The following is a 22,027-nucleotide window of genomic DNA, read 5'->3' on the forward strand; positions in this document are numbered from 1 at the left end:
AAGAGACAATTAATACATTGGAAGATGGTAAGAAAAAGTTATCCAGAGTATAGCACAGAGAAAAATTAAAAACTAAAGAGTAGATATAATTAAAGCTTAGTTTGAATCCTAGCAGGAAATGAGACAAAAAGGGCAAACAAGTGACTTTAAGAAATTGGCTGTGATATTCTGAAATAGGTGAAATACCAGATTACAGAGTTAAGATTGCTGATTCTAAGGAGGAAACAATAAAAATTAAAAGCAAAGGTTAAGTCTTAAAAGAAGCTAGTTTGACCACTGACTTTTAAAAAAATATTACATTTCTACTGATGTGGGATTCCCCTCTGTATGCTGTGAATACCATTGGTTAATAAAGGACCACTTTGGGCCTGTGCAGGGCAGAATATAGGTAGGCGGGGAAAAGCTAAGCTGAATGCTGGGAGAAAGGAAGGTGGAGTCAGAGAGAAGCCATGGAGCCACCACCAGAGAGAGAAGCACTGAAACTTTGCTGGTAGGCCATGACCTCCACAGATCAATGGAGAAGGGTTAAATTAAGATGTAATGGTTAGCCAATAAGAAGCTAGAGATAATAGGCCAAATAGTGCTTTAAATAACATGGTTTCTGTGTGATTATTTTGGGGCTAAGCTAGCTGGGTAGCCAGGAACCAACAAGTGGCTTTCTCCAACAGATTGGCGCACCAACATGGGTAACTACATCCACATAAAAACCTAAAAAGGAATCCTAGACACAAAAGAACAGAGTTAAGCGTGGTTTGGTAGCAATATTTTCTTGGCTGGGCTCTGTTTGCTAGAAGCAAGCAGAGGCATGGCTCCTTTAAGAGAGGTTTTCCTGATTCAGCCTTAGCAGAAAAAAAAAGCTGCGCACGTTTTAAAAGGCAGCTTCCTGGGCCATGCTGCCAGCATGAACTCTGGCTATGGAGCATTTGAATGGCATTTGTGGACCTGGGTGTTTGTGTGCCCACTTGGGTTTGGGAGAAAAATAGCTGAGACCATGCCCGCAGCTCAGTGCTCCCTACCTGGGAAGGTGGCGGGATCAGGTCTACTAGGTGTGCACAAGCAGGAGAGCATGCTGGATTCCCGTCACCATACACAGAGATTTCCAGGCTGCGCAGTGTTCTGCATTGCAGATTTAGCTATTACTAGATAAAAAGGGTTTATGTGCTGCACGCTCATTCTCATAGTTAAAGTGCTAAGCACAGCTACTACCTGGTGACCCCAGAGCTGGCAGTAATTGTACCTCTACCATTTCAAAAGTGGAGAGAGGCAGAGTCAGCATCCAGAGCAGCTGCAACCAAGCTGCTTACCATTTTAAAAGCTCTTCAAGACAGTAAAGAATTACAGGTAACACAATAAGGACAGATTCAGACATAAAAGAACTCTAAATGGGTCACAATGTTGGATAAATGTAGGGAGGCCTGGGAGAGAGAAGAAAAGGAGGATAGAGTTATAAAAAAAAGGTTTATTAAAAAATGAAACAAAGTCTTTAAAGAGGCAGAGTACAGACAGTCATAGATTAAAAGGAGTAAAGAAAAATAAGCCACGTAAAGATGGAGAATACACAGAGAGTCTGGATTGTGTATATTATTGTGTTTTCTTTGAATTTTTTGACTGTGAAGGAACTGTGTATAGAGAGACATTTCATTGTACAGATTGCTAAGCTAAACCAACATAAAGGTATCTTGACTTTAAAATTTGAGTCTAAGGATATGTTGCTTTGGAAAAGAGGTTCTTTTGTTTCCACAGAGGATGAAAACCTGTGGATTGCTTCCAGACTTATATGGTTTGATAGACCCACAATCCCCTGAGAGGTCACCTTAAGTACTCCCAAAATACTACTTTGTCCAACTGTTGACTGAGATGAACCTATCACACAGGATACACCATGAAAGACTTGATTAACAATGTCCCCAATTAGTAGGAATCAGTATGGAAAAAACCTCACCCATGTTTCCAAATATTGTCTATAAATATTTGTTTACATTTAAAGGGGAATATGTTATAGATATGAATAATTTGCTTTGGTATGGATGTCGGTTTATTGATACAAATTTAAGGTCATTTTTGTTATACCATATATATGTATTTCTGATCTTGATTAAGGTATTGTGTTTGTACAGCTCATTTAAAATGTAATGTATAATTAAGAAATAGAGGTTAATAGATAATCATCTATAATAGTCAGCTTGTAGTCATGTTAATTAGAGTTTCTAGATATATAGAGATATATTTCAGTTCGTTAGGTATTCTTCAACTCTTTCAGAGACCTCCAGAATATGGCATTTAAAAGTTTTCATAACTTAGGACTTTTCATGATAGTGAGACACATCTGTTCCACCACTTTAAGAGGATGATGGGCATTGAAGAGGCTCCTTATGAAGTTGGTTAGCCATTTGGGCAAGAAACTGCTCTTGCCTGAACTGCTTGACTACACATGTAGGACCCATGGAGAAATGATTGCTGAATTTGCCTAAAGGTGAGACGATCCTTTGGGGTTCCTATTTCATGAAAGAGTCTGCTAGACATTCTGCAGGACACAGAAGAAAGTGACTGACAAACTACCAATATAGGTGGGACTGTCTTTCAAATTTCCTGCTTCATGGAAAAGTCTGTTGGATACTATGAGCCTGTAGGCTGAAGATTGAATGCCCCAATGGTACAGAAGAACTTTGAGTGACTGTCTAGGCAGTGCAATGTCTCTGTCAATTCTAGAGTTTTGGAAGTTTTTTACAATGTACTTCCTGTTTACTTAGGTAGTATTATATTCTTCTGTAGTCTTTGATGGAGTTGAAGAATTTATATTTATTGTTATAGTTTGCCTTAGTTATGATAAAAGTTAAAGTAGATATAAATATTGTAACTGTAATACTTGCTTGGTAACTGTTTTTCATATGTAATTTTACTATGTTAAAGTTAAAACCTTCCTTTTTATTTAAACAGAAAAGGGGAGGTGATGTGTGAGTCCCTTTTGTGTGTTGTGATTATCATTAATGAATAAAGAAACTGCTTTGGACCTATAGCAGAGCAGAACTGTTATGTAGGGAAAACTAAGCTGAGAAAGAAGGGAGGAGTAGGAGAGACACCATGGAGCTGCCACCAGAGTCAGACATGCCAAAAATTTGCCAATATGCCACTACCACGTGACAATACACAGATTAATGAAGATGGGTTAAATTAATATGTAAAAGTTAGCCAATAAGAAGCTAGAGCTAATGGGCCAAGCAATAATTTAAATAATATGGTTTCTAATGGATTATTTCTGGGCTGAGCAGCTGGGAACTAACTAGCAGCTTCCTCCAACATTTATGGTCAGCTAGTATGTAGAAAATGAGCTAGAAGGGACAAGATCAGAAGCAGGGATATCTGCCAGAGGATGCTGCAGAGGATAGGAACAATGTTCACTCCATCCTGGGACAAGTATGGAGTCTATGGAGGGGAAGAGTAGAGAACAAAAAGGAGAGAAATTTAGAAATTCCTGTTTAGGTGATTGACATTCAGGATGAGTGATTATTAGTTTGTTTTGTGCAGCCTTAACTCAGTGTCTGACACTTAACTTAAAGAATTGAGATTATTTCTTTCAGTCCTGCATACAGGAAAGGGCATGAACCCTGTATCTATTAAAACTAATATTCCTATTCCATCTGTTTGTGCAGCTGGAGGGCTGAGACCAAGAGGCCAAGGTGGCTTTTGTGACAAGTCCCGTCAGGATACAGGAGTCTACTCCTGTGTTGATGTCATTAACCCCTTCATTGCAGCAGAGCACTCTTGACCTCACTGTGTCTTACCCTTTAGTCTGTCAACACTGTGAGGTTGGGGAATAATTTTCTAATGTAAACATTGGAAAACACATCCAAGTTAAAGCAAAGAGAAGTTGAGATGACCCCTATTTTGGCAGTATGGATGCTTAGAAGGATGGGAACTTCATAGATTTCAGGCCCATAAAATAAAAATAGGACTGAGTTCAAATTCAGATGAGTTAGATCTTTTGTGGGGATATTGTGTACACAGCCCTGTTTCTCCTGACATCTGAGTGAATGTTTCTGTCTAGGAATCCAAATGCGATGATTCTTACTAAGAACCTGGATGGAGAAGAAATGGATGATAACTTAAACTCATTTAAGCGGCAGAGACTACAGTCAGGCATGTGAAGGGTTCAGAATCTTCGTGATTGGTAGATGAAGGGGCATCTGTATGGGGAAGTCATGATTTCTTTCTTTTTTAATTTTTTTATTTTTGGTTTTCTTCTAGGATTTTATATATAAATACTGTATTTAGATAATTTCTAACCCTCTATCTGTCAAATCCAAGTCTTCCTGTGACCCACCCACAAACTATTTATGAGGAGGGCTGATTTAAGCCCCTCTAGCAGTTATTATCTATTAGTAGGGCTTGTAAGATTTTTTTCTCCATCTACATTAGCTTGTCAACTGGTGTTGTTATTGTGCAGATCTTGTAGGGGCAGCAATATTGTTGAGATTTCATAAATGTAACTTCCCTGTCACATATAGAAGACATATGTGCTGGCAATTATTTCTATCCACCTGTCTTTGACATGGAACATTACAGGTTCTTCACAAAGAAAAGCCCCAGTCTGATAAATATCTTCCACAATTAGAACACAGAGGGAGTATTGCTTCTTCTCTCTCTCTTCCCCTTCCTTCTGGTGCTGCCCCTCAGTCAAGTCCCTGGCTCGCATCAGGATTTGTATCAGGGCTTTCTGTCTCATTCTGAGCTACTATGGCTTGGGTTTCACCTCCCAGTACCTGCTCATTCATCTTTTCAGTTAGATTCTTTTCATAACCTACCCACTGGAGACATGTTAGAAAAACAAACACTTCTGGACCAATAATAATAAATCAAACTCAGTGGCTTGGTTGGGAGCAGTTATTAGGGTAGTAGAGTTGCTCAGAAGGCAAGTAGTGATACACACACACACACACACACACACACACATAAAAAGCACACAGGTAGCTTTAGGAACAGCAATTTAGTAGTCTGTGACACACTTCTTGGTAAGGCCTAGGCAAGCCAAACTGAAAAAGTGTTCTACTTTGGACCAGTATGAGGGAACGCTGGGATGATAAGCCTGGACTTACAGTGACCAGTACCTGGACTCTTTCAGAGGAAGGGTATTCCCAACTTGCACCACTGAAGCATCTTCTTCCTACTCTCTAGGAGACAAGCACACAGAATCACCAGGGACTGAAGATGATTTCTGGGGCCCTACAGGGCCTGTCGCTATTGAGGTGATTGACAGAGAGAGGAACCTGTACAGGTGAGTAAGCTTTGCCTGGCAAAGGCTGGCTTTATCCAGTCCACTTTCCACAAGGAATCCTTATAGATAACATCCTCCTCGTCTCTACTGTGTCACCTCCTCTCCTTACCAACCAGGGAGGCAAGGCCCAGACTGGAAAAAGAAGTTTGGGCTGTTAAAGAAGTAGGGTCTTTTTCATAAAATTTTTTTGATGTGCAAAACTGAAGAGCACAAGAACTCCTGTCCAATTACTCAGCTCCAGCAACTATTTTTCCAAGTTGTTTCAACTACTCAGATTCTTTATTTGTCATCACTGTCATTCACAGCAGTGTGAGTCCAGGACATCAGGTGACTCCACCCACAAACACTTCACTATGCATCCCCTGTAGTTCAGACAGGACCTCATCTTCCTTAACCAGCACTCCATGACCACATCATCAGAGCTGATGTGAGTCCTTCTTTCCATCTAAACAGTTTGTACTAAACTTTTATCATTATCTGAAATGTGGTTTTTCTGCAGATTATTTTATTCATAGTGCAAACAGCATGCCTCACTTCATTATATTTGATTTCTCTTGTCTCTTAGATTTCCTTCAAATCCCTGTAGTCTCTGCACTCCTTTTTCACTAACAACCACTAAGAACTGAGAACATGAAGATGAATATAGCATCCCTACACTCCAAGGGTCATTTGGAGAGACTATCCACAGTTGTCTTCCATAACTTGTTACCCTCCTCTAACACTATCATAGTCACTGTCTCAGGTGGAGAAACTGTCTGTCTTAGGATTTCTATTGCTGTCATGGCAACTCTTATAAAGAAAGACATTTAGTTGTGGTGGTTTGCTTATAGTTCATAGATCAGTCCTTTATTGTCATAGCAGGAAGCATGGAAGAATGCAGGTAGACACAGTGCTGGCTGCATTTTCATCAGAAGGTAACAGGAAGTGGAGTCACTGTCACACTGAATGAAGCTTGAGAAAGAGACCTCAAAGCCTGCCCCCACAGTTACATATTTCATCCAACTAGACCACACCTACTCTAACAAGGTCACACCTCCTAATAGTGCCACATCCGACAAGCTTATGGGGGCCAATACATTCAAACTACCTGGCCCCCAAAAGTTTCTAACAATATCGTAATGCAAAATGTATTCAGTCCAACTTCAAAAGTCCCCATAGTCGATAACAGTTTCAAGTTTGCATCAAAGTCCAAGTCTCTTCCAAGACTCATGCAATCTTTTAACTGTAATCTCTTATAAAATTAAAATAAAAAGAACACATACTTCCAACATATATCACAGGATATACATTATGATTCCAAAACATAGAGAAGGAAATAAATATTAGACCAAAGCAAAACCAAAAACCAGTTGGGGAAACTCCAAAATCTGCAAACCGTGTCTGATGTCAAAATGTTCTTGAGATCTCCAATTCCTTTTAGCTTTGTTGACTGCAACATACTTTTTTCTTTTGGGCTGGTTCCACTCCCTTTAGCAGCTTTCCTATGGCTCTAATATCTGCAACATCTTTGGGTCTCCAAGGCAATCAAGCCTTCAAATTCACAGCTTCATGCAATAGTCTCTTTAGGCCTCTATTTAGTGAAACCACCGAAACCTTCCTGGCTTCATTGCCTTTCGTTAAACATGGATGCAAATTCCATAACCCATTTCTTCTATCTTTAACTCTAAAGCCAGAACCATGTGGCCAAAGTTGCCAAGTTCTGCTGCTAGAATATGGTGCTCCTGTTCAGTTACATATTCAACAGCTTTCTGTTTTTGATTATTACCTTCACTGCCTAAACTTGGCTGTCCTTGAAATTTTTCTGCAGACTAGGTACACCACAGACTCAGAGATTTGCCAGACTCTTGCTTTGGAGTGCTGGGATTAAAGGTGTGCTCCACCACATTTGGCTCTAAGCTTTTCTTTAATTCATTTTCACAAGTTAAAAACTTAGCTTGGTGAGATCCATTTATCTCCTTGGACACAGTATTTAGCTCCATCCACTTCTTAGTGTCCCTTTTCTCAATCTGTACATCTTACATTTTTATTTTCTCAGCTTTCTCCTTTTCATTATAAATCTTCATTGGAGTTACCACTAATAACCAAACAATAGAGTATATACTAGGCTGTTTTGAGAATTCCTCTGCCAATAGAAATAGCTAAACTATAAACTTTCACTTTAGCCTCAGACAAGGGCAAAAGGCAACTACTTTCTTCACCAAAATATCACAAGAATGGTTCCTAGGAAACATGCTAAAATTATTCTCATCTAAAACCACTTAAGCTAGAACCTAACAGTTCAAATAATCATTAGCACCCTTGTCTTTTATGCTCCTACTAGCATGGCCCATTAAGCAGTGTATAAAGCATTCCACATTCCTCCAAACAAAACCTTAGTCAGGCCTATCACAACAATGCCCCAGTCCCTGGTATCAACTTCTGTCTTAGTTAGGGTTTCTATTGCTATGAATAGACATTATGATCATGATGACAGCTATTATAAAGGAAAACACTTAATTGTGGTGGCTTGCTTACAGTTCAGAAGTTCAGTCCATTATCATAGTTGATAGCATTGTGGCATGCAGGCAGACATGATACTGTCTTCATCTTCATCAAAAGGCATGAGGAAGTGGTGTCACACTGAGTGAAGCCTGAAAAAGAGACCACAAAGTCCATCTACACAATGACACACTTTGTTCAACAAGACCACACCTACTCCAACAAGGCCACAACTCCTAATAGTACTACTCCCTATGAGATTATTGGGGGGCAATAATTCAAAGTACCACACTGTCATTCTTGATTTTTCTCCTAACTGACACTTATCCATCCACCAGCACCAAACAGGAAGTCTTGAGAAAAATCAAAAGAATTCCTGGTGAAGAATTCTGTCAGGGCCAAGGATTTATTATGAATAGATAGCAGATAGACTTTTATAATAGAGAAATATATACTTCAAGAACATAAACACTAAAAAATAATGATATATCTCAATGGTAAGGCTCTTGCATACTGTTCACAAGGGCCTAGTTTGATCCCCAGAACTATACACATACACACACACACGTGCACTTATTCCATCACCCCCATCATCATTACAGGAATAGATTAACTGTTCCGGGTGTGTGTTACCTGTTTGTTTACATTAGATCATTCAGTACTCACAGATTTATAATATGATGCTGTCATTATTCCTATGTACAGAAGAGGAAAGAGATTTGGGAGTTAAGGATCCATCCGGGATCCATCTACAGACAGCAGAAGAATCACAACTCAGAGCCGCCATCTGGCTGAAGTCTTCAGTGTCCCTAGCCCTGCACTGGGTCTATGTCCCACAGACAAGCAACACTGGTGTTCACTGGTGTCTGCCTCTCCCTTTTTCAGAGTTCAATTCCCTGTGTCTGGTTCCTACCACTGTCACAACATAGGACTCTGCTTTGTGGTAACAAGGGCAGTGACAATTGAGATTGGATTCTGTGCCTGGAGCCAACACCTGGAGAAGACTCGCTTACAGCACAATTACATGGTTGCTGGGCCTCTGTTTGATATCAAGGCTGAGCAGGGAACTGTGGCTGCTGTGTACCTCCCTCACTTTGTGAATTTTCGAGGTAACCAAGGGAAGCATAAAGAGTTGGGTGGTGGAAATGGAGGGGTTGAGAGGTCATATAGGACAGTGTAGGATGGTGGGTGATAAAGAAAGGTCTATGATTTCCTTAGCAGGGCAGAGCAGGTTATGAAAGTGGACACTGAGATTTTTATCATCCCTTCTTATCTAATGTATCTTCTTTGAAGCACATATCTCCCAGTCTTATGACTTTATTTCTGTTTTACCTGAAAGAAACCCCAAGCGAAAAGTGATGTCCTCAGTAGCAATATTTCCTGGTGATTATTAAATGTTCCTTACACGGTATGTTCACTGGGGGCCCAGCAGAAAACTGAGAATAAATTGAGCAATTTGAAGGCACTGTTGCAAAGTAAGACTAAGTAAATTAACAAGGAACATTTGGTATCCAAGGTCTACCAACACTAAAAGTCATTACACTCCTACAAACAGGCAGAAAATTATGTCACCAGATTCCATTTAGGAACTGGAACCACAGATGGGTGGACTCCTAAGAAAAGAAGAGGCTCATAAAATGTCCCAACCTCAGTCAACTCTAAAGATTCCTGAAGAAAATTTCTTCTTTTTTCTTATTCTTCTCTTGTACAATACATCTCTACTGCAACCTCCCCTTTCTGCACTTCACCAAGCTCTTCCTGCCCCACTTCCCCTCTCCCCTATTCCACTGTTTCTGTTTCCTTTCAGAAAAGAAGTGGACTCTGAGTGATATCATCCAAACACTGCATAACAAGATGCAATAAAACTAGGCATAAATTCTCTTATTAACTCTTAAAGAGGCAAAGTAGGAGGAAAAGGGTCATGAGATCAGACAAAAGAGACAGAGACAACCCCACTCCCACTGTTAGGAGTCCCACAAGAACACCAAGCTAAACAACCACAGCATGTGACCAAAAAGAAGATGTTTTAATAAATACAATGTTCTCAGTAAAATATCTCATAAAGAAACTCATTATTCTATTTCTGTAACCCAGAGCTTCTGAGGTTAAGGAAGATAATTTAGAATTCAAGTGCAACCTAGACTACATAGCCAGACTCTGCCTAACAAAGGAAAGAGCAAAAGCAACAAGAGAACCAGGTACTGTGCAAGTGACTAAACAGGCTGGTTTACTCTTCAAGGAACACAACAATAGGATACCATAGAGACCAGAATTCAGCTCATAATAGAGAAAGATGGTGTTTGATTATGGTGATGAATATGAAGAGTAGATCCTAAAGAGGTCTTAAGAGGGCAGATCTGCCATCTGAAGAAGTTATTAAGACTAAATCAGAAATAGACGGTTCTCCAACTGACATATGAACCATAAACAAAAATAAACAAAGCATACCTCAGATTAAAAATATTCACATTTAATGTCAAGCCCAAAAGAAGAAAACAAATGAACATGAGGAAAACAAACAGGATTCATTTGAAAAGAACTCAGAAAACAAACAAACAAACAAACAAACAAAACCCCAACAGTTACATTAAAAGAAAAACACATGCCGGGTGGTGGTGGCGCAGGCCTTTAATCCCAGCACTCGGGAGGCAGAGGCAGATGGATCTGTGGGAGTTCGAGGCCAGCCTGGTCTACAAGAGCTAGTTCCAGGACAGGCACCAAAGCTACAGAGAAACCCTGTCTCAAAAAAACAAAAAACAAAAAACAAAAAACAAACAAAAAAAAAGAAAAACACATGAGGTCTTGGGCTCCATACCGTAATACAGGAGCACTGCTACCCTGATGGTGCCTCCCCAGTGTGCCTAAGGAGGCCAGTCCATCAGGTCCACACAGAACTCCTGGTCTTTCAACAGCACTTTCCATAGTCGCCACTCAAGCTTTTCCCTCTCAGATTACCACATTTCCTTTTTCTTACCCCCAACTCTTAGATAAGAAAACTATACCATTAGAAAATTAAATATATGAGATTCTGTTAAAGTTTATAGAAGGACAATATGTGAGGAAGGACAGTCACAGGGACAAGTGAAGACACATAGCTGTGATCCCAGAGTTATGGAGGCTAGGCAAGAGTATTGTGGCTTCAAGTTATAGTTACGTTGTCAATTCCTGAATCCAAAATCCAAAAGAGAGAGAGAGAGAGAGAGAGAGAGAGAGAGAGAGAGAGAGAGAGAGAGAGAGAGAGAGAGGAAATAGAAAAGAACTTGCCAAGTCATCTTAGATGTCTCAGGGAATTTCTGGACTTAACAATGAAAGTCCTCCACATTCCCCTCAAGTCCTGAGAAGGTCATGACTAGAGTTACCCTAGCAAGAAGGGAAGTAGGAGAGGTACAGCATCTTCTGGGACTCTGTCAAAACTGACACAGCACAAAACATAGACAACTCCAGGATCTGGTGCTGGGACTGAAGCTGACATGGGGAAAGCCAGGGTTTCGAGACTCAGAACTGTCACACAGAGGACATTTTAGTGCTGTTTCATTCCCTGTAAAACTATTAGCTGGTATATTGTTATTGGAAATCCCACGCTGTATACCACTTCATTCAGGAAAAAATTTATTATCTCATTTCCTGGTGATTATTGATTCCAAAAGCATTTACCTAAGAGAAACAGAAATGCTCTCTGCTAAATGACACACTGCAACACTGTTTGTCATGGTGCAAGTTGGAAGCAAACTCAGTGCTGAAAGGATGTGAAAATGGTGAGTTGCAGAGTGGTGCCTCCATTAGCAGGGATCACATGAAGTTGTTAAGTGACATTCATCATTACAATTCTTCCCAGTGTCAACTTGCCACCCAAGTATATCACTTCAATTCATAACTTTCCACCTCATGTCTCAAAAGATTTAGTTTTGTCTCATAATGCAAATTATAATTCAATTTCAAAGGACCTCATTGTCCTTAATAATTACAACATTTTAAAAGTCTATAAAGTCTGCGTATCAAAAGAGACTCAAGGCAATGTGTTAATTATGAGTACCTATAAAAATAAAAACAAGTTACATACTTTCAAGATACATTGGCACAGGATAAACAATGTCATTCCAAAAAGAAGAATCAGATTACACCAAGAAATGGTCAGACCACAGTGAAACAAAGCTCTATCAGCATAAACACCAAAACATGCAGCTTTGTGTCCTGCTATGAAGCTCATGATGTCATTTGCTGGACACCAATGGACATGGGTAGCTTCAGCCCTGCAGTTATTTGTATGTGAAGCATATATAGCTTTTCTCTTGAGCCATCTCTGCACCCCTGACCTAAAACTTTATTTAGTGAAGCTTTGGCTTCTACAAATCCCAGGATTTCCAGTCTAACTTAGTCTTCATTTTCAATGTTTCATAAAATGAGCTCCCAGGATATCCTTGCAGGATCATTGACTCAGGCACGTTGCCTAGCTTCAGTGCTATCTGAAACTGAGCAGTATAACTCAGTGACCTACCAATCTAGGATATTTCATGTCTAAAATTTATAGGGACGACTGTCAAGTTCTGTTGACAGCTTGAGATGTTCCCACCCAATACCATTGCTTTATGATGTGCTCACCATAAAAAACACATCCTTGGGTATTTGCATTTGTGAAACAGAGAGCACCATAACTTAAGACTTTCTGCCTTTAACTGAATTTGGATCTTAAGATGTACCTACAGACTGGGATTTTGCCCTCAGGACATCTTTCTCATTGCCACTATGCAGGGCAGCTTTACATTCTGTGATGCTCTTATAGAATTATTCTGAATATTTTCTGTTTTGAAACTTTTGTCAAATTAGTCCCTTATTAAAATTCATCTTCACTCATATTCAGTACATTTACATATTGAAATTAGTTTCTGTCCAAACTGTTTAATGAATGGATCATTTCACAGTTCCCAATAGAATACTTACTCTCTACAACCTTCACTGTCTCTCTCAGCATTCTTTTCTAATCTGATTCTATCAGAATGTTCCAATAGTCTTTGCTCTCAGCATGCTAGAACCTGTCTAGTCTTAACTACAAAACTCTTCTACATTCCAGGGACAAGACAATTCCAAAGGCTTAAAAACCACACGATGAGGGTTTTTTTAAAAAACAGCAACAACTTAACTCCTAGTATCAATTTTATATTCAGTTTAATTTCCTTGTAGTTCAAACAAAATACCTGACCAAGAAACTTAGGAGAGAAAGGATTTATTTTCCTCACAGTCCAAAGGAACCATTCGTCATGACATGGGAGTCTGAGAACACAGATCTTGTGGCACCTGATAAACCTGTGTCAACAGAGCAAGCAAAGAAGAGTGAATACTCATGTGACCTTCTCTATTTTATACAGCGCTGTGTCCTAGTGCATAAAATTATGCTATACACAGTGGATGGGACTCAATGGAGCCAATCAACATAATCTCCTCCTATCATGCTCTAAGACCTGCATCCAAGCTGATTCTAGATTTCATCAAGATCACATTTGATATTAACCATTCCAGTAATCTAATAATCCTGTCTTCAGTGTCTCTTTCAAAACAGCAAACTCCATCCAGCAACTAAGAGTTTAGAGGACACTGCCAATCCCAAGACACTGAGGCTAGTGAGGGCAGGATCTTAGAGGAGTTGCTGGGTGTTCAGTTTCTGACCACCTGGGAGGTTGTATTCTTTATAGCATCCATTAATAAGATCATCAAGAACCTCCAGTCTACTGTGAATGATCCTCAGCAGCTATCCAAGACCAAAGCCAATGATGCTCCAATGAGAGTCAGTTTGTATGAGTCACCACTGGCAGCAGGTCACATTCATCCTCCTGGAATGATGAACTGATAGTGAAGAAGCAGTTGATAGCTCTGCTGTGCATCACTGGACCATTAATTAATAAAATTAAATTTTGGTCATAAGTTTTTCTCATAAATATTAAAAAATAAATGAAAACAAAATATAAATCATAATAACCAAAGCAACTTATAGAAGAAAAAAACTTTATTGGGGCTTACAGTTTCAGAGACTGACTTCATAATGGCAGGAAACATGGCAGAAAACAGGCACGCATGGTGCTGAGACAGTAGCTGAGAGCTTACATCCTTATCAGCAAGTAGGAAAAAAAATTAATAAAGGTATGAGCATTTGAATCCACAAAACCCACCAGTGACAAAGCTCCTCCAATAAGATCACACTTCCTAATCCTTTTCAAATACTTCCACCAAATATAGGGGCCCATTTCATTCAAATTACCACTGTCATTCTAAATCCTAGGGTGCTGTTTTTTCAGCCAAGCATACATTAATGGAAATACTAAATTTATATCTCTTGAATATGTTCTTTCACAGAGGGACAGGTGGACATCTCCTTGTTCCATGTGGCCCACTTTCAAGAACAGGGGATGGTCCTAGAAACTGCAGCCAGAGTGGAACAGCATTATGCAGTGCTGGAAAACCCAAGCTTCTCCCCAAGGGGAGTTTTACTGAGAATGATTCCTGCTGCCAGACATTTCATCCCCATCACTTCCATCACATTGATCTACTATCACCTCCATCTCAACGATGTGACATTTCACCTTTACCTGGTCCCTAATGACTGCACCATTCGGAAGGTGACAATGAGGACCACAAAAGTGGTGCTGGGGTGGGCTGTCGGTAAACTTGAGATACAGATACTGAGCCCCTTGGAGAGATTCTCAACTCAGAGTTGGAATGCAGTTCTATAAAAGGAACCCTGGTGTGAGTCCATGTGTGTGTATGTGTGTGTGTGTGTGTGATTCTGCTCTCTTCTTGTCCTCCTCACACCAGATTCTCCCTCAAATGCCTCTGATGCCCATTTAGCAGTCCCTGAACAACCTTCTATAGCCTCTTTCCATCCATCAGAAGGGTGGGAATTATCCATAGAAGAATGATCAGTAGGTGCCACCACCCCTATCCCACAAAAATGTACTAAACAACTATCTCACCTCATTCAGATCAGATGTTGTGGCCCAGAAATCTAGATAAATTGCTATCTTCAATTTTCCTAGGCCATTGATGATGAAGAAATGAAATTCCAATTTGTTCGAATAAACAAGCCACCCCCACTAGACTCTCTTTATATTGGTTCCCGCTACATCGTCTCTGGTTCCAAGAAGCTGGAAATCATCCCAGTGGTGAGCATCCAGATTTTAATACTCCTTAGGATCAGATGCCTGACTTGAGGAAACCTGTGGGCAAGTTACAAGGCTTTGCAGCAAACTGAGAGTGGATAGACAGCAATTGGGATTTGGATGAGCAAGAATACATCAAAGTTAGTTGGAAAAGAAGCTAAGGGACCACACAGAAATACAGAAGGCCTGAAGAATTGAGGGATTAGATTCAATATGGCACAGAGGAGAGTCCAGCTAAACACAGCTCATAGAGTAAATCATGGCTTAGGCTGTGTATGTAGGACTTTCAGGATGAACTCTCACTAATCCTTGGATGTTATTGTTTGACTCTGAAATGTCTTCTAAATGTTTAAATACTTGGTCCCAAGCTAGTGGTAGCATTTTAAGAGTTTGTGGAAACAAATATGTGAGGCCTGGTTATCAGAATCATGTCCTTAGTATCAGGCCTTCAGGATGATAGCCATGCCATGCTCCGTCTCAGACTACTCATTTGTGACTCTCTGCAGTCTTTCTGCCACAATCTTCTAACACTAAGAATGGAGCCTCAGCTTATATGCACTTCCCTCTTTGAAACTGAATAACATAAACCCTTCCTTTTGTTGCTTCCTGTCAGGTTTTTGTCAGAGTGATGAGAAAAGGAGCTGCATGGTAGTCTCCCAGCTTGGTCCTTAATCTTCTGAGTAAAGATTTTTTTTCAGAAGTTGGGAATTACCTTAGTGAAAAAGATAACCAGTGTTTAATGTTGTGTGCTACATCAATAAAGTATGGGGTTATGGCAAGCCCTCCTTTATAGGATGAGTAGTAGATTCTCACAGGGCAACTCTTTATTTTTTCAGGAACTGGAGCTGTGCTATCGGAGCCCTGGAGAATCCCAGCTCTTCTCTGAGATCTATGTTGGCCACATGGGTTCAGGGATTAATCTACAAATCAGAGACAAGAAGAATCGGAAACTCATATGGGAGGCTGTGCTGAAACCAGGTAACATTTAGGTCTAGATACCCCAAATGTTGAGGAAAGGCAATGAGTTAGGAGAAGTATATTATTATTAATTTTGGGTGTCATGAAATAACCAGATTAGTTATGTGACTTTTGATAGATCCAAAGCAGGTGGTCTGACCACTGTTCAAACTATAATGCTATGTTAGTCAGCTATTGCCAGCTGTGAAAAAAAATATGTGAGAAAAACAACTTAAAATGGAAAGGTTTGTTTTGATTCATGGTCTTAGAACCAAGTTTCACTCTATGGTCAACTATCTCCATCTCTTTGAGTCTAAGATGAAACATGGTTTTAATGGAGTTAGAACTTGTGAGAAAGAAGATTGTTCACCTGGTAGCTCTGAAGCAGAGAGATCGGAAATAACTTGAGTAAGAGTGAGAGTGAAGGAAGAAAAGAGGAGAAGGGGAAGAGGAGAAAAGAAGAATGAAGTCCATGCAAGATAGTCTCTTCCAGGGCATGTGTACTGGCTGGTTTTGTATGTCAACTTGACACAAACTAGAATCATCAGATAAAGGAGCTTCAGTTGAGGAAATGCCTCAATGAGATCCAGCTGTAAGGCATTTTCTCAGCGATCTATGGGGGAGGCCAAGCCATGGTAAGTGGTGCTTTCCTGGGCTGCTGGTCCTGGGTTCTGTAAGAAGGTGGGTTGAACAAGTCATGGGAAGCAAGCCAATAAGCATCTCCTCTTCGTGGCCTCTGCATCATCTCCTGCTTCCACCTCTAGGATCTTGTCCTGTTTGAGTTCCTGTCCTGATTTCCTTCAGTGATGAACAGCAATGGTGAAGTATAATCACAAAGAACCCTTCCCTCCCTAGCTTGGTTTTTGATCATGGTATTTTTTCAAAGCAAAGAAAACTCTAAGACAGCAGGCCTCCAGTGATCTACTTCTTCCAACGTACACTCTTACATAGTTTGCCTTCTCAGTACTTACACAATTATGAGTGCATTAGTGTATGATATCATTTATAAATTTACAGCCCTCATGATTAGTCACCTGGTCATTAATAATGCAGGAATAACCATTCAACAGATTAACATTTTCATGGAACACATCGTGTCCAAGCCACCACATACTATAAGACCCATTTTCTCAATCCTGCCACCTGATTTCTACCCTACTACCCTACAAAAGACAGATTTTGAGATACACAAAGCATCTGGAACCAGTTCACATAATAACAGCTTAAAATGAAGGGATTTTGTTATCATGAAAAAAATCAATCCCAAATCCATACATAAATTTTTAAATTTTGTTTTTTATAATTTTATACATGCATATAATGCATTCTAGTCACTAGGTTAGTCATTCTAGTCAACTCCTCATTACTCATGCTAGTCCCTCTTCTTTATTACAAATCTCTTTCCTACATTCATAAAATTTTGCTTTGTGTCTCACAGAGTTTAACTGGGACCATCTATGTGACCCTGGATTTTGAACTACTCAGTAGAACCTAGTGAGCTCACCAGTGGGGATACAAATGAATTGTATACCTCCATTGTCTCCATTATAATAATAATAATTTATTATTTGCTAGTAGTTTTGCAGTAAGTGTTACTGTCCCTGTGAGCTGCTTTCTCATGTATAGCTTACTGATGGGGCAGGCCCTACTTGTGTGGTCCAGAGACAGTAGGTAAAGGTGCTATGAGTTGATGATGGCCATGATCATGGCAGGCTTAGAAGAAAGCACTTCACAGCCCTTCTCCATATCGTCTGTTGCTACATTCTTTCCACTTCCTCTTCCATAATGTTTCTAGAGCCTCAAGTGTGTGGTATAAATATCTACTTAAGGGATGTGTACTCAACCATCCCTTATTCTCAGCATTGTGCACAGCTTTAGATATCTGAATTAACTTCCATTCCCAGCAAAGGGAGGCTTTACTGAGGAAGGCTGAAAGTAGCCTTTGTTTATGATATAAACATTGATATTTTGAAAGGTATTGATACTATGTCCATTTAACTAAGCAGCAATAGTGCTTCTCTCAAAGGCCTAAAATCTCTACAGATGAATGAGATTTTGTTTTTACTATCTTTGTATTGCTAGGAATATATTCTATCTTTGCAGTAGGGCTGAAATGTAATAAGGGAACTACTGGGTGCTCCCATCACAGTTACTATTGCACTGTATTGGACAGTTACTATATGCCACTATTGCATCAATGAGACTATCTTGTCTGGCAGGTTAGCTGCTTTCTTCCTCAACAGCCTATATAACATTATCTGGCACTATAAACACTTAGCATCAAAAGGAAGATTCCAACTCAGTTCCAGCTTGAATGTCATAGATCCATAATATGTGGTATCTTCAGCAGTAAGGTCTTATCCACTAGTTCTGATGAGGAGACAAGAAGAATGAAATGCATCTGTATTGTCTGGGAAACTCCCAGGGATTCCCTGCCCAATGGATTTTATGGAGCTATCTGATACCTGGAACTGGGTTTTGTTTTTGTGTAACATGAGGGCCAGGCTGCTTTTTGTCGGGGTTTTGACAGAATACAGAATTGTCCTACACCAGTTTTGAAACTCATTACTTCTAAAACCTCCCATTTCAAGCCTCATAGGGTGCCTTACATTTGAACTCTTTTATAGTTTTTATATTGGGTTACCAAATAATAGGTTTCATTGTGAATTTTAAATGCTGTCTTCATTTTTAGTAATCCATCACCTCTACCCACTATCACCTCTACCCCAATCCCTCTTGTCATTTGAATATTTCTGTCTTCGGCATTTTCTCTCCATCATGATTTTACCAATATGCTACTGTCCTCCTTTCCTTCCTAAGGCCCTCTTCCTTTCTAGTTTTCTGATTTCCAAGGGTTCACCAAGTTAAATGCACAGAACTCAAGATTCCAGGATAGAAACTGCATGTGGGAAATATGATTTTCCTTCTAGGCCTGGCTTATCTTCCTCAATATTTTTCCTATTGTATATACTTACCTTTCACAATGTCATTTTCTTCATACCTGAATAAAATTCCGTGGAATATATGTGCCACACTTTCATTACCTAATTGTTGATGGACATCTAGGCTTGTTTCATTTACTAGCTATTGTGACCAGAACTTTAATAAGCATGGTTATGCAAATGTCTCCTTAGTAGAATGTATATTCCTTTCAACATATTACAGGGAGTGGTATGGTTAGGTTATATGGTAGTTCTTTTACTAGTTTTTATGAAGTCTCCAGATTGATTTCCACAGTGACTGCAATAAGTTTGCATTTCCACAGGCAGTGTATAAGTGTTCCTCTGACCTTATATACTAGTCAGAACTTATATACTGAACCATGCAGCTTGTCCAAGAGAAGGTTCACTGATTTTATCTGTCTCTAGTGTTTCCACATGTATTTCGGCATTTTTTCTCATTTTATTTGTGAATAATGTCCACAGCATCTTGACTGGGACTGCATTGAGTATGTAGCATGTTTTAATGAGGTGGCTATTTTCACAATATTAATTCTTCCAAACAATGAGCATGGCAGGAATATCTGTGCACCTTCTAAGGCCTTCCTCAATTGTTTTCTTTGATATTTATCTTAAAATTTTTCTTATAGAGTCTTTTCATTTCAGTGGTTATGTTATCTGTCCAGATTTTGGTTTTTATTTGTCTATTATAGAGTCATTCATATTTTCAACTTGACATGGACAAGAGAAAGCAAATAATGAAACTTCTTGAATGAAGTACCAATATGTTTTATGTCTAGCACCCACAATTCCAAAAGCAAGTTCCCCTTGTCAGTATCTTTTGGGATACCCAACACTTGTCAACTATCAAACAAGGGTAGGACCTACTCCTGAGCTACTAAAAACAGGCTACACAGGCGGCCAAAGAATAGGATCCTCTCAGCCTTGGCCTGAGTGAGCCACACGTGGAGAACTGACCTGTCCCAGAATCAGGCCAGGGTATGAATCTCATTCCAGCACTTATTCCGCAGGCAATCTTGGAAAATGACTTAACTCATTTGAGTCCGACTATCCTCACCTGTAAACTGAAGATCAGAATGAGTAACTTAAAGGGTAGCAGAAAGGTTAAATACTGTTCATATCCATCTCATAATGTGATCCTTAGCTGATGGGGGCAATATTGTTATTTTTCTTTATAGTAAGCCAACATTTTCTACATATTTTTGTCAATTCTTTTCTTTTGGGCTCATGAAGAGAATTCAGATACTGGAAGATTATAATCATGGCCCTCTCCTAAACCCAATATTACATATTTTTTGTTTTTAAATTTGTTGTCATTCAGGTATTTTCAACATTAGATTCTCCAATTTTTCCACAAGTCAGGATGCACCAAGATGGTCCAGTTAGCACAGAGTGTAAGGAATATCATCCTTCCTTTGTATAAATGGAACCAAGGCTTCCACTTCTACAAATTGAGTCTTTGGGCTGATTGCCCTAAACAGTCAGGGTGCAGTGATTTTAGGATGTCTCAAACCCTTGGGGCTTATTCAAGAGCTGAAATTTATTGACCCCCTTCACTTGTTGCTAAAATTCACTCACTATGTCCATGAGCTCAGTCTGCTTCATCTTAATTCTGTCATCAAATACAGAACAGACATTTGTGGCTTGTGAGTGTACAAGGTCAAAGAAAGACAAGAAAGTAGTTTTCTACCCAGAATTAGATGTGAAATTATTTAAGCCATTCAGCAAAGAACGTGCTTAGTTCTCCATGAGGAATTCAGTCTAGGATAAAATTGAGAATGTGATCCCACTGGAGAAATGTCTGTTGATCATCTACATGTCTTCTATCTCTATGATGATAGGCCTGGAGCCTAGATTTCTTGTGTGAGTAAGGCAATGTTCCACCTTTCAAAATTTCTGTAGTTCATTTTCAAAAGCTCAGGCTTCGGTGGGAGTTTCATGGACTGCACTGAGTGTTGGTGACAGGTATCATTATAGATGCATCATCTCTTTTTTTCTTCCAGGGGACCTCAGACCTCCACTGCCCATGATCCCTTCTGCCCACAAAGGTCAGTAACAACTATAAGAGGCTAAAGGAGTCAATAGTATTCTGTTGGTAGATAATCTGACCCTTGGGAGAAGAACAGTGAGAAAGGAGGGACCCTCACTTTGCAAACCTCACCAGGACAGATAGAAGAGATGCATGCCCAAGACAGAGTTCCTCTCAGTGTAACATGAGAAGCAGGCTTATTGTGGTTTCTGTCCTGCTCAGTTCTCACAGCCGTTTAGACCCAAAGAAATCATACCATCTCAGAGCCCTTGTTTCTTCTCATGGAGACAATAACTCTCCTCACTCACAGCCTTAGTAACCCACCAGAAGCTCTAATTCTCATCACACAAATTGACATACAATTCACTGGACTCAGGAAAGCTAAAGGTATTTTTCAGCTAACATTCCAGAGGAAGAAAGGAGTCAGGGATGCAGGTGAGATGTGTGAAAAGAGCAGGAAGTGGGCAGCCAGTTGGAGACCTGAAGGAGACTTTCTTTACTCAGTACCAGTCTCCTCTTAACCCCTAGATGTTCCTACCTTTCTACACTTCCTGGACCAGCATCGGGAGCAGCTGGTGGCCCGAGTGACATCAGTGGACCCTCTGTTGGACAAGCTGCATGGTCCAGTGCTGAGTGAAGAGGAGTATGAGGTAGTGAGGGCTGAAATCACCACCCAAGACAAGATGAGAAAACTCTTCAGCATCAGCAAGTCCTGGAGGTGGGTCTGCAAAGACCAAGTCTACCAAGCTCTAAAGGAGATACATCCTCACCTGATCATGGACCTCCTTGAGAAATCAGGCAAAATCTCTATGAGATCCTGACATTTTAGCCAATAAGGGACAAGCACACTCCTTTGAGTCCTAGCTCCATCTGATCTTCCTTTGACCCTACGTTTTTATATCTACAAACTAGTTGTCTTTATGTTGCCTTTCTGGCAGCAATGCTTCCAGGATACCTCTTAAGAATGTAGATGTTCCCTCTTGGTCTCTTCTCCAGCCACATGGTCATGTGAAATGATCATCTCAAAAACTTCCAGTGGAGCAAGAAGTCTATTCAGGCCTTATCCAGCCTGCTTTTATGGCCTGAGTGACCAACCTCATGGCTACCTGGCCCATAATTACACATGCAAGACTGGGAACTTGGGAATGAAGACAATGAGATGATGCTTTCTCTGGAAAGTGAA

General features: G+C 40.0%; 1 protein-coding gene across 1 annotated transcript in view; it reads left to right on the plus strand.

Moving 5' to 3' along the window:
• LOC126514134 (NACHT, LRR and PYD domains-containing protein 1a-like) overlaps positions 1-21,665 on the plus strand; it is a 56,260-nt gene extending 34,595 nt beyond the window's left edge. The window contains exons 6-13 of the mRNA XM_050162879.1: positions 4,046-4,137; positions 5,173-5,272; positions 8,636-8,859; positions 14,096-14,358; positions 14,776-14,901; positions 15,735-15,876; positions 20,819-20,863; positions 21,373-21,665. Of these exons, the coding sequence (XP_050018836.1) occupies positions 4,046-4,137; positions 5,173-5,272; positions 8,636-8,859; positions 14,096-14,358; positions 14,776-14,901; positions 15,735-15,876; positions 20,819-20,863; positions 21,373-21,665 (1,285 nt within the window). The remainder of the gene's footprint in view (positions 1-4,045; positions 4,138-5,172; positions 5,273-8,635; positions 8,860-14,095; positions 14,359-14,775; positions 14,902-15,734; positions 15,877-20,818; positions 20,864-21,372) is intronic.
• The last annotated feature ends 362 nt before the right edge of the window (positions 21,666-22,027 follow it).

The sequence above is a fragment of the Alexandromys fortis genome, unplaced genomic scaffold (assembly GCF_014885135.2).
Source record: "Alexandromys fortis isolate MF-2015 unplaced genomic scaffold, M_Fortis_MF-2015_v1.1 scaffold_84, whole genome shotgun sequence".
NCBI classification, from domain to species: Eukaryota; Metazoa; Chordata; class Mammalia; order Rodentia; family Cricetidae; genus Alexandromys; species Alexandromys fortis.